We start from the raw sequence: 13438 nt of genomic DNA on the forward strand, positions 1-13438 counted from the left end.
ATCTCTCTCCCTTGTGACTCTAATTCCTTGTAGTGGTGGTGGGGCAGGCGGGGACAGGTTGCAGGTATGTAGTGAAGCACTGGTTTTCTCCTTCCTCTTCTGGAGAAGTGGGGTCCAGCCCCTCTAAATATTGAGGCCCTTCCTCTCCTTCTAAAGCCAGAACTCCATGATCTCCAGAGGGAGTGGGGCATCTCCAATTCAGTGACCTGGAGGGTCTCCCAGGGAAGAACCATCCCCCACCCACTGGATTCTGGCGGCCAGAGAGGCCATTCCTGATCAACACCCAGCACTCAAGAACTTCACTACTCTGGCTTCACCCACCTGGTGACCTTGCCCTCCAGTGCTCTCCGACCTGCCCTCTGCTTCAGGCCTAATCCAATCCCTGCAACTTTGCTTTGCCCTGCCCTTCTCCTGGAATGCCTTCTTATGTGAATTCAAGTCCTATTCAGCCTTCAAGGCCCAGCTGCAGGACTGCCTCCTCCAGGAAGCCTTCCCTGACCACCTTGGCCCACACTGATCTTTACCTTTCCTGATCACCGATTGTCATCAGTGGGACAGGTAGTCACATTCTACCTACTTATATCCTAGGGAAAAATCTTTTCCCTCCAGCTAAATCATAAGCCCCTCTGGGTAGTATCCATGAAAAGAGCTTATTGACGCTTGTTGAACTGAAGGGAAGGAGATCTACCAGTTACTAAGCATCTGCTATTGCTGGGGACCCTCTAAACACATCATATGCAGGATTTCATAAAACCTATGAAGGAGGGACTATTATTATCTTCATTTTACAGAGAAATACACTTGCCCAAAATCGCATAGTAGGCTGTTGAGGGAATCGGAATTTGAATACAGGTTGTTGGTCTCCCACATCTCCCTGTAACATCAAGCAGCTTGTTCGGGGGTGAAGGGCTTGCTTGATAATTGTATGTGATCCCAAGAAGAGTGGAACCTCCATAGTAGGATACTTTGAGGTCCTGGCAGAGAAAAGGCAACTAGATCCTGGAGCAGGAGTGTGAGGAGGGCCTTGCCTCTCATATCTGTTCTGCCGAGAAGCTCCCTATGACCCAGACACCCACTGCACCTGAAGTCTGCATGGGTCTACGACTGCGGTCACATTAAGACTGGCCCACAGAATCCTTGGAGTGGGGATGGAGGTAGAGGATGACAGCTCTCGACAGAGCTGTGGTCTCCAGCACCACCAGTCCTTTCACAGCTCATCCCCATATCCTCTACCCAGGGTCTTTGTCACTTCCAGTGGACATGGAAATCCCAAGTCCAAGACCCCTTGGAGACTTCCCCATCTTCAAGTCTTCAGGGTCCTGGGTTCTCTTCTTGATCTGGTGTATGGCCTCAAGAGAATGCCGACATTCTTTTCATTTCAGCTGGTCATGTAAGAAATTAGGTGGGAGTGGGGGGGAGGGTGTTGGAGGGTGGAGAGTTTCTACTTCCTGTGCTCATTGGCTCACAGCTAGAGAGGCTGCGGAAAAAAGGCAGGAGAAAAATACATAATCGGGTACTCTGTCTGAAATTGTACTCGTTAAAATCAGATCTCCCTGCTCTTCAGGCTAATAAAGAGCCCAGGATAAAAAGTCCAGATGTTTCCCACATGTGCTTGTCTAGTATGTTGCCATGGAAACGGTCACATAACCACCAGCTGGGGTGTCCATTGCACTGTGGGCCCCAGATGAGCTCTGCACCACCCAGGTACATCATCCTCAGACCAGGGCCAGCCCAGAGTGGTAGTTATGGCAACCACAAGCATGTCAAGGGGATCTCCAGGCATGCGAAGCAGAGGGTGGAGTGTGTGCATGTGTGTCCGTGTGGCTGTGCCCGAGTGTTGGATGGAGACATGTGATGGAAACACACAACCTGCAAGTATGAGCAAGTATCCTATGGTATAGGCAAACCTAGAGCCAAACCTGAGCCAGCTGGGTGGAGTTGACTGTTTTAAGATCATTGAATCACAATGCTAAGGGGGACCTCAAAGATAATCTTACTCAGTGCCCTGCCTTAGGACACAACTAATCATTTGTAATAAATCCTATTACCCTATTGTGGGCCAGGTAAGCCCAAATATCTGATAAGGGAAAACACAAGGCCCAAACCTGAGGTCAACCCAGGGATGACATGGTTACCTCAGAGCGAAACGTCTTAATCTGTGTTCACAGACTAGATTCAGGAGGTCCATAAACTTCTCATCAAATTAAAATCCAAGTTTTGTGAATATGTCCATTTGTCTGGGGAAGACACTTTGTAATGCTAATCAGATTCTTAGAGATCCTCAACACCAAAAAGTTAAGGGTAACTGCAAGAGAAAGTAGAAACTTGTACCCACCTTAGCCAGGACCAGCTGGGGACAGCTGCTTTAAAGAAAACTGGTCTCTTACTACCCTGGAGAGAAAAACATTTCCATTTTGTGGCTGCATTCATTTTCTCGGCTGGCACCTCTATGCTTTATTAGGGTTTTTATTAGGTTTTTAAATGAGGCATTAAACTTAACAGAAGAATGCCATGGATTCATATTTCAATGAATTTTAATAGAATAATCACTGGCAATTACTTGGCATATAAAAACTGCTCTGCAAATAGTAAGACTCTTCATTGGTGTGGTGGGTGGGAGTTCCAATGCTGTGATGAGAACTTCGGCTTTCACGCTGCCTGACTTCATCACAAGAAGCTTACCACCTCTGCACTCTTTCCTGCCTCCATGGAAACCCAGATTCTTAGGCAGGAAGGATGCAATGAACTCATCGGGTCAGCTCCTGCCCCTGCACTCTGAACCTAGGGCTTCTCTTGCTCCACCACCAATGGGGCTGAGCTCTCCTCCTGCCTGGGAAGTTCTGTCTATCTGACTTCCATCATTCCCAGAGTAGAACACACTCATTGCCCTCTCCTGCCCGCTGTGGAGGAAGAATGATTTTCTTGAGAGAAAGGTCAACTAAGCATCCCTCTTCCCTCCCCTCCCCCTTAGCTTTGTCCATTCTAGGATGGATGATCCCACACTAGCTGGCCCTTCCTGTGTCCTTCGGCTCCTTCTGAAGCCCAGGTCTCCCACAACCCAAGAGACACACACAGAAAGGGCGGTTTTGGATTCCTTCTGCCTCTTAAAGGTCTTGGATGGTAAGAACTGTGATGGGGTAATTCTCAGCACTTAATCTCCATGGCACTTGCGTCCGTCCGTCTGTCCATGTCACCTCACTCTCCTCAGCTGCGTCTTCCCAGATCTCCTTTGGTTTAAGCCCTGCTGGGCAGCCTTATTGTGGGGGAAGTTTCTCAGTGGGGAACCCTAATCCTCTTACCAGAGGCATGTGGGACGCTGGCTTCCAGTTTCTGTGCAGTTAGTGGTGCTGGAGGGAGGGACTAAAGCCTTAAATATGACTAGCTTTGCAGACAGCACTCCTTGACACGATGCCTCTTGCAGGCTCTCCCTCTGCCTGGGTCTTCCCAGAAGACCCTATTTCAGAGGTGTTGAGGAGAGCTGGCCAAGCTTCGCCCAGGGGGTGTGGCAAAGACCCAATGCTTGAGGTGAGGCTTCCCTGGATTCACCACAGAAGTAGGGACGGGCAGTGGTGGAAGTTTAGCAAATAGTTCCTGTTCCCCCCACCTCCCAGGGTGAAACGTCTGGCTGCCCCACGGCTCACTGGATAACTATCCCCAAAGTTGTAGGGGGTAGTCCAATCTGAAGAGATTCCTATTAACCAGGCCTCCTTCCAGTAAGAATCCTCAACCTCAGGACCTTCCCATGGCCTACAGACCCCCAGAAAATAAACGAGGGGCAGGATTTCCTAGGAAGCAGTTCATCTCAGGTTGGAGAGTTGAATCTCCAAAACATTGCCAGAAGGAAGCCCACTCCCAGACAGACAGGGTATGGAAGAGGAGGCAACCCTAAGGGGAAAACACAGGGGGCAGCTGATATCCTCCCTTCTTCATACATCTTTCCCAGCTTGAAGACTCAGGGTAAAGGTGGATGGTCCACAGACTACTGTTGCTTGCAGTCCTGGGGAGTGTCATGAGGCCAGAGCTCTGTCCTTGCTCTTTTGGGGTAAGAGACACATCTCTGAGGCCGCCATGTAGATCATGTACAGCTGCACAAGCTGCACACTGCAGAGTTTCAGGCTACAATGTAAGACCCAGAAGGGCAGGTGTCTTTGCCTGTTTGGTCCACTGATGTATCCCAAGCCCCTAGACAGTGCCTGGTGCAAAGTAAGCACTTAATAAATATTTGGTGGACAGAAATAAATGCCCTCTGGAGATGGGCAATGCAGAGGCCCTGGTTTTCTCTGGGTGCCACAGGAATCAGGGAAGCTAGGCCTTGCCAACTCTACATATTGTTTCTTGAGTGCTCACAGTTGTAAACACCATGAGGAACCACACAAACACCCTGTAGATTGGGAGCAGTCTGGGGAGGGCCTGGGCCCACGGTGCCATTGAGGGAGGGGGCTGCAGGCTGCCCAGCCTCTTCTACTCTTGACATTCCACCAAAATGGCTCTCACTGGGTCAACTTCACTGCTTGGAGATAAATCCCATACCCAACCAAACTGCTCTCATGAGAAGTCACTCTGTCTTCCCCTCCACCCCTACCACCAACCCTTCCCTCCTCCAAAGAAATAGAATCCAGATTTCGCCTGTTTCTATTTCAGATCCCTCCAGCAGGGTACCTCGGATGACCTCACTTCTCTGGACTCTCTTCATGGTCCCTCCCAGAGCCAGGCTGTGCCGTGCGTGTCATCTTACTGCCTCTCCTAGCCTCCCTGAGGATCCCCAGACTTGAGAAATCTCCTCCAGTGAGGACAAGAGGGTATGGCCAAGACCATAACTGCTGCTGACAAGTTGCCTGGGTTCTAATCCTGGTTAGACCACCTTGGGCGAGTCATCTGACCACTCTCATCACAGCGTGCTCCCCTGTAAAGAGGGGATGCTTCTACTAGTACCTCCCTCAATAACAAATAACACCAAACACCTAGTAAGCAGCTATTATGTGCCAGGCACTCTTCTCAGCACTTTACCTATAACAGTGTATTTAATCCTCCTAAAACCCTCCAAGGAAGATACAATCATTATCCCTAATCTACAACCAAGGAAACAGAGGCACAGAGATTAAGTAATTTTCCCAAGGCTGCATAGCTGGCAAGTGGTAATGCTGTGCTGTAAGGCAGGTAGTCAGGTTCCAACCCTCATGATTTTTAGAAGGAATAAAGATGCTTGTGACAATGCCTGGGTTATAAGCACTCAGCAAGTATCAACTGCTACTTCTGGTGTTGTTATTACCTCCCATTCCAGCTCCTGGAAGTCTGCTTGGTTCTAACCTGCAGCTCTGTTTATCCAAACAGCCTCCAGAGCCCTGCACTCCCAAGCCTCCTTTGCCCCACAGGGGCCCAGACCCTGCCTGAGACCCATGAACATGGTTAACACTGTCTGCCCTGAACGCATGCTGTGTTTTCTAGTCAATTGTCTGCACATCCTCACTCCATGGATGGCTGGGGCATCAGGCTCATCTTAGCCTGGGAGTCCCCAGAGGGCAGGGAGACCTGCAGCGTGAACTCAGCATGAAATGACAGAGGTGCTAGTGACATCCTGGGGCCTGCTCAGGTTGAGGGAGCCATCAGCAGTGCCTGTGGCTGACTAGCCCGGTTTCCTTCCCTCCCACTTGGCAGAGGCTAAGAGAGAAAGAGCTGGGCTTGAACACTGTGCAGTGGTCACAGTGAGTGATGAGAGAAGAGCATGACCTTCGGACAAGCCTGTGTTCCAATCTCAGGGCAGCCTCTAGCTGCCTGTGTGTCCTCAGACGAGTTATTTACCTCAACACAGAGTAATGGTACCACCTTCATGGGGTTGTGTAAGGCAGATAAGGAAGACTTTACATAAACCACCCAGCACCATGCCCTGCCCATAGTAGATGCTCAGTAAACGGTGGCCATCTTACCATTTGGCTGTTTCCTTATTTGGCATGTCAGAAGGCAGTGGTCCTAGTTTCAACTTACTGGCTAACCAACCATGCAATCTTGAGCAAGTCAATTCTCCTCTCTGAGCCTCATCTCCCCCCATTTAAAATGAGATCAGATTGGGCAATCTATACAGTTCCTTAGAGCTTTGACTCCCTATATTCTTCAATTCCAAGTCATCTGTAGTCCTGGGATACTTGGATTTGGCCCAAAACTCCCAGGAGAGCATGGAGGGTTTGCACCACTGAGCTGGAGCCCACCCAAGGGCCCAGAACAAACCTCTCTCCCAGAGAGTACGGTTACCCCCACCCCCTGCCCTGGCTAAGGGCAGACCAGGTTTGCAAATTTTCTTAGAATGGGGATGCTCTGCTCCCAAATCCACAAGACATGAAAAACTCAGTAGCAGCTTAAAGATGGAATCAGGTTCAACAGAGGAGAAGAGGAAGAAAAAGAAAACAACCCGGCATGAATCCAAAATTGACACGGCCCATCCCGCTTTTTATACAGCAACCCTCGTGCGAGGAGCAAGGCAGGGAGGAGGCTCTGTTTGTTCCCCGGTAACACATGTTATGATGAGAAAAGATCCCTTCATTATGTGTCCACTTAGTGCTCACTCAAACATGCCGCAAAGTGGAAGTAATTAAGGCATCTGTGTAAACCTCGGGACGACCCTTCCCAGCCCTCCTGCACACGACCTCACACGTGGGCATATGTGGTAACGGCTCTGGCTTCCTTTGACTTTCCAAATTAAGATCTGATGGCGGCCCGTGCACTGCCCTGTGCTGACACTAGATTGCTAGCAGACAGGACCAGCACTGAGCCCTCACCTGCAGGGCCAGCAGGGCTAGGGGAGGGTCAGGGCAAATGCAGAAACACCCGTGGGCGGGGGTACCTCTGCACTTGTCCCAGGGTCAAGGCAGCAGGGGCAGCAGGTAGTGAATGGCCTGGGGGACATTCAAAAGCCATCACCAACACCCTTGCTTGGTGGCTTGTCAACATGGGAAATTCTCCTTCTGCTGTGGGAAGATTATTCAGCCTTATTTGGACCCTGTTGCCAGGGTAAGTGAGAAAATAAGTGTGTGGCTAAGAAAGTTCTTCAGCCTTCTCCTGCTGCCCTCAAGGTCCCTGTCCCCCCAGGTGCCACAGAGGATCATGCCTGCAAGAGAGCAGGAAAAGACTGGGTGCTCCTCCCCAGCCCGCGGAGCAAGAAAAAGGCTCATAGGTCCACAGCAGCTTACTCTGGATTCTTTACTCAATTCTGCCAAACACCAATTGCCAGTACCAGGCTAGGTATTAGGGAACGATACGAGTTCATGGACATAAGGGAAAATAACTGTGCTGGGTTCTGCAAATGAAAGAAAATAAATATATATGGTAGTCTCCAAGGCACCCAATTCTCCTTCTACAGAATGAGGAGAATAAGCCCAGTGTCCTCCCACACTGTATGGTCTAGGGAGAGACTCTCATAAGGACATGTCACTGACTGGAGTTTCTAGGACACCAATGATTCTGTAGGCAAGGCTGGCTCCCTGGAGGGAGTACATAGACAAACTGCTTCAGGCAGGGTGGTCTTATTCATATTTTACCCCAATGTCAAGCACAGTGTTAGGCCTAAGGTAAACACCCACTGATGGTTTAATGAATGAATGAATGAGTCATGCCATGACCCAAGTGAAGTTTAGGGGGAGGCAGGATATATGCGACATAAAATGGAACCCTTCAGTTGTCTCCTCTTTTCCTCTCTTCTCTGTTTTCCTCAAGCGCGGAAGAGTGACACAGAGCACAGACAAATCCCAAATCTCTCTCCCCTTCCCACCCATCAAAAGCCCAGCATTGGGGTTGATGAAGATGAATCACCATGACAACAAGCTAGCGGCTGTGAACCTTGCTCCTCTTGCCCAGAAGCCTTGGAAGAAGCTGGTGTGTCTTGCTGTCCTGTGTGAAGCCCACCTCCAGAGGTTTGCCTCTGCCCCACAGAGTACCCCAACTTGTGACCTAGCAGGCACTTTCCAATCGAGCTGGTGAAGGTGGTCTTCCAGTTGGCATGCCTGAGGGATTCCTCCAAAGCCAGTCTGCAACAGACGTTAAAAGTGAAAGTCCTTTCACCAGCTCAGTGAATAGTAATTAGCAATGAGTGCCTGGTTAGGTGGAGATCATTAGGCTCAAACCATGTGGTACACACATAAGGAAGCCATTACACTAACAAAACTGCAAATGTAAAAATAGAGCCCCACATAGTTTCCTGGTTACCACATTCTAATTCTGATGGTTTTTCAGTGCCAGTGACATTTGGTTTCCTTCTGTCCCCTGCCATGTCCTGATTTCCCTGCATGTATATTTATCATGGGAGGAGATGGCTTACTTTTGAAATGTCCACTCTTTACCCTAGAATCCCGGTGCCCACCACTGCCAAGGCTTGCCATGCTAGAGTGGATGTTGCTGCTCTGTTTGCCGGGTCACAGTGGCTCCAAGGTCACTGCTGTAGACCGGGTCCTGAGAGGGTTCATGCTTTCCTGGGGCAAGTCTCCCTTTTTCTAGGAAACTGAAGGCTTCACCCTGTGGGTGAAGTATCTTTTACCCCAGGTGTGGGTCACAGGTATTTTTTTTAATATTGCAAAAGAATCAACACACATCCCTACACCTTGCTGAGGGTTAGACAGAGTTATACAAGGCACTCACTCATTCACTCATCATTCATTCATTCAGAGACACCTACTGAGCATGTTCCCTGGGCCAGCAACTGGATGAAGGCACACCTGGGAACAAGGCAGTGTCTGTCCTTAAGGAAAAGTACTATATTTGATTTTCAGGGGTCTTGGTAAATCTCACATTCTGGTTTCTGAGGCTTGGTTGACAACACTAGACGCATCAGGTGCTACGTTGTGACTGCAGGATACCACAGGAAAGGTGGCACATGTGGGGGTAGACTGTTGAAGTGGTCCTGGGAGAGGAAGCAGGTGTCAGGCAGAGTCAGCCAGATGGCTCTGGGCTGCTCCCTGGCTCCCAGGCCTTGCATTTTTAACATTGGCTTCACTGGAAACTTGGCTTTGGCACTCATTCTCCCAACTTTTACCTTTTTGTCATGACCTCGGTGATCCCAGAACCTGAGTGTTGGGTAAACATGGCACCAACTTGCCACTTTCCTACCCAGACCCTCAAGTGCTTCTGGATTTGACTGTCCAACCCTGGGTTGAGTTCAGCCTGGTAAAAACTCAAAGTGCAATTCACAGGTAGATGTTTTCTCATTGTCAAGAGATGGACACATTTAGCCTAGGCCACTTCTTTCTCCGTGTGGGCAGCGGGGAGAGTTCTAGTGGAGTGGCCCCCCACTCCTAGGAGGAAGTTTTGCCCCCAGGCACTTACCCATGCAGGAGAAGTTCTCTGCTGTCCTGTCGGTGAGGTTGGAGTAGCCCTCGAGGGCCCAGCTGCCCTGGGGAAGGGGGCCAGGTTCCTGGTCTGCCTGAAGCCTGCGGGACAGAGAAGTGGGTGGTCACTGTGGCAGAGGTTGTCCTGGCCTCAAAGCTTCTCCAGGAGGCTAAGAGAGCCCTCTTAGGACTTGGTCTTCTCCTCTGAGGGTGCCCCACACCCCTAAGGACCAGTATTTTCCCCCCCCCACTCCCTATGGGGGCATGCAAATGTGGGCACTCCAGCAAGCAACAACCTTCTTTGCAAAGTTGGACGAGGCTGGGAGAGCCTGGGAGCACTGGAATGTCTAATGCCAGTTGTCCTTTGGCTTTCTACCCATTCCTAAGGACACGCATCTCCCACAGGGCAGAGGAAAATCCTTCAGTTACTCCAGACCCTTGGTTCTTTGTCCCGTCCTGAGGATGTGCAGGTTTGCACAGCCAGGTGCAAATACACCGAGAAGAGCTCTCTCTGACACTGAGGTTTGTGAGACTTCCTAGCTCGGGGCAGGCAGGCCTTGTTGGGCTTGCTCAGTCCAGGCAGTGAGGTCAGGAAAGAAGGAGGGGTAGGCTCAGCCTGGGTCCCAGTGACTCCTGGGGGCATAAGTCCATGATGGGCCAGTTGTGGCAGCAGGAAGGGTGAGGTCTCTGGGCACCAGCTCCCAACTGCACACAGACCTCTGAGCACAACCCTAACCATGCAATCGGTCCCAGAAACAAAGGCTGTGGGAGCCTTTATTATAGGCAATTACCCTGGGCTCTCAGAGCTGGCCCGCCCACCCATCCGCCCGCTGTCTCCAGCTAAATGGACCCTTTGGCAGCTTGGCAGGAGGGGGAGGGGAGGCTGTGTAGGCAGGGGTGGAAATTGATGGGCTGGTCCTGCGGGGAGGAGGGGCAAGGCCAGGGGACCCTGTGAGCCTCCAGTGCTACTGAGATTTGTCTCTTCTCTCTCTAGCTTATGCTTTTCTCACCACCTAGATGGCCGGAGACACAGCTCTACCATTTAACTCACTGTACAACCTCAAGCAAACCTCTTCCCCTTGCTGGGCCTCGCTTCCACACAATTCAGGATGGAAGAGATGACCTCCAAGGCCCAGGTCAGTGTTGTGTGAGATGTTTGCTGCTACTACACAGCTCTTCCTGAGCTACTCAGGCAGTGCTGGGCTCTCGTGTGTCTGGGTGCTAGGGATGGATGGGGTGGTGAGGGTGTGCTTGGAGAAAGCAAGAGACCTCATCCCGGCACCTGGGCAAGCTCAGTAGGATAGAGACACTCACCAGGTACCATAGTCAATCAAAGGTCTGCCCTGACAAATGAGCATCAAGGGACAAAGAACAACTGGAGTTGGCCGGCTTCTTGAAAGAAATGACCATGGACCTGGGTTTTTGAAATAAGGGAAGCAACATAGTGGTAAGAAAGTAGTGGATCATTCTACTGGTAGGAAGGGATTCTGTTTATAATGTATCGGATGTTTCAATGAATGAAATAACATATGTAGAGCTAAGCACAGTCTCCAGCCCAGGGCAGGTATGTGATAAGCAGAATCAGAAGCAGGAGTAGTTTGCTGTCATCATTCTTCCTGCCATTATCATAATGCAAGGGCAGGTGAGGTTGCTTCGGCCATATGAGCCAGGAACTCCGGTCTCAGGAATAGGGGGAAGGCAACCTTTATCTCTCTGACCTCAGACTGCTCTGCACTTTTACCTACACCTGCCTCAAGCAAGAAGCCTTCCCAAATGAGGTAGGTGAGCCAAGATGCCCACCTCTCCAAGCACAGCCAGGCCTCCACATCACCCCAGACCTCTCAACCTGAATGGACAGTACCATCAGTGCCGGGAGGCTCATGGAAGTTGGATGAGAGAGAAGGGAACCAAGACATGACATCAAGAACCCTACACTTCGATACCATCAACTGTACCCTCCTCCTGATTGAAGTCCTACCAAAGGCCTGCCCAGGGAGGGAAGGAGACAGCTGTCAGGGTAAGAAAACACCTGGCAATAGCAACGACAGTTGTGGTGAGGCTGTTGTGGCTCTTCTCCAGGCAAGTGGAGGGGGATGAGGTTGAGGGTCTGATGGAATCGGATGTGGGGACCAGGGGATCGATGGGGAGGGCAGACTGAGGGGCACTCACTCCGCAGGTATCCAGGGTAGGTGATGGGTAGGTCAGAGGAAAAGTGGGAGATAAGCTGAATTGGGAAGGACCACACCACCACCCTTGAAAAGAGATGGCTATGGAGCACACAGGAGAGATTTGTTCTCTGGAGAAGTGGGTCAGGCATGACCAGGCTGGAGACGGGGAAAGGAACAACGTTAACTACTGCTTCTGAGTTCAGCTGACGCTTGCAGAAGGGCAAGGAGCTAGCGAAGAGACAGATTTCCATGAAAACAGGATGTCTGTGGCTTCTGGGGAACAGATGGCACCTCCCTGGCTACAAGGCTGGGAAGGGTAACCTAGCCTGGCCCTCAGCAGAGCTGCCCAGGAGCAGTTTCAGGCCCCACAGGGGCCTCTCTGGTCTTAGGGCATCCTTGGTCCTAATCTCACTCTCACCCAAGCCATGACCCAACCTCCAACTCTGATCCAGGGCCTGAAAGGGGCAGGGCCTAGGAGATAGAATGGAGAAGAAAAAAAAAAAAAAATACCCATTGAGATGGGATGACATATTTCCATCTCTGTTTAAAATGCAAACGTAATAAATGTTTGTTGAATGAAGGAATCGTTGTTCTGTTTAAATTGCATTGCAATGTTCAGAGGAAAAAATTCTGGCCTCTTTGGAAAATGTCAGGTTCTAAATATGCCAAGGGACTTGTAGTGTGGATAATGTAAAATCTTAAACAATTTAAAGCCTAGACATTTCCCCACATAGAGTGAAATCAAAATGAAGGAAATGGGTAGGAAAAGAAAGTCAGAGTCACCAGGGGAACATTTTACTAATTGGAAAAAGGCCATTCAAAGGAAAGTCTGTCCTGCATTTGTTTCTTTGAGTTTTCTCATTAACTTTAGAATCTAAGTTGAGAAGGTCAAAAGGGACAGAAGTGAGTTGCCCTTTAGAAAAAGGAACTTGGGAGCTTGTGGTAGTACAGACTGACAGAGGGGATGCTTTGAGAGCCAGGGATCACCTGGGGTAGAACCTCCTTTGGTGGCAGAGTCAGCTAGAATTCTCACAATTGGGAGCTCACTGCCTTACATGCGATTTGCCACCCTCTCTAGTGTTGGACAGTTCTTCATATTGAGTCTCGGATCTGTCTCAAACTAACTTCTAACCACCATGTGCTGACTCAGTTCTTTGGAGCTGCACCAAGCAAATCTAATTCATCTTACAACACGACACCCTTTAAATATTTGAAACCAGCTCTCAGACCCTCCCGAAGCCTTCCCTTTCCAAAGCAAACTTCTTCATTTCCCTTAATCATTCTTATAACACCATTTTTGGATCCCTTACCAAGCTGTCAGTCTTTCTCTAAATGTGTTTCTGTGTGTCACAGTTCTTTTAAAAGGTGTTGTCCATAACTGAATGTAGCACCCTCAATGAGGCCTTAATACATGCTGAATATTGTGGGGCTTTTATCTCCTTTGTCCTGAACCCCAAACACCTATTAATTGTAGCGTAAGATTGCATTACATTTCTCAGCAATCAAATCACACTGCTGACTTCTAGCAAAGGTTAAATCTCCACATATTTTTGTTTTGTTTTGTTTTGTTTTATTTTTCCCCATCCTTGGCCACTCTGACACCTAAGAGGTCCGGAAAGCTAGGTACAACTTTTTTTTTAATGTAAGTAAGAGCTTCTCACATTAGCATGGGACAAAAAACACCATAGGAAGCTAGTTAAGCCAGAAATTTTCATTTGGGCATTTCTAAACTGTGTAATAATGAGCAGTTAAAATTTAGTTTACTTAATGTGGTCATCTTAGTAAGGAGCTCTATTTTTATTAAAAAAGCAGAGTTGACAGAGGTTTGTTTTCCTGCCCTGGGTTTGCCATGTCTGCCGAAAGCTGGCACGACCAGCATGTGACAACCCTGCTGTGACCACAAGTGCTGTCCTGGCCAGCCCACCACCGCCTGCCGATGGCAGTAAGTAGGAGAGGGAGGCA

General features: G+C 49.6%; 1 protein-coding gene across 7 annotated transcripts in view; it reads right to left on the reverse strand.

The window, feature by feature from the left end:
• The window catches only part of NAV1 (neuron navigator 1), a 266333-nt gene that overhangs the window by 173371 nt on the left and 79524 nt on the right, over window positions 1-13438 (reverse strand). For all 7 annotated transcript variants that reach the window (XM_037825060.1, XM_037825057.1, XM_037825059.1 and 4 more), the window contains exon 3: window positions 9307-9410. In XM_037825060.1, the coding sequence (XP_037680988.1) occupies window positions 9307-9410 (104 nt within the window). The remainder of the gene's footprint in view (window positions 1-9306; window positions 9411-13438) is intronic.

This window comes from Choloepus didactylus, chromosome 2 (genome assembly GCF_015220235.1).
Source record: "Choloepus didactylus isolate mChoDid1 chromosome 2, mChoDid1.pri, whole genome shotgun sequence".
Taxonomy (NCBI): Eukaryota; Metazoa; Chordata; class Mammalia; order Pilosa; family Megalonychidae; genus Choloepus; species Choloepus didactylus.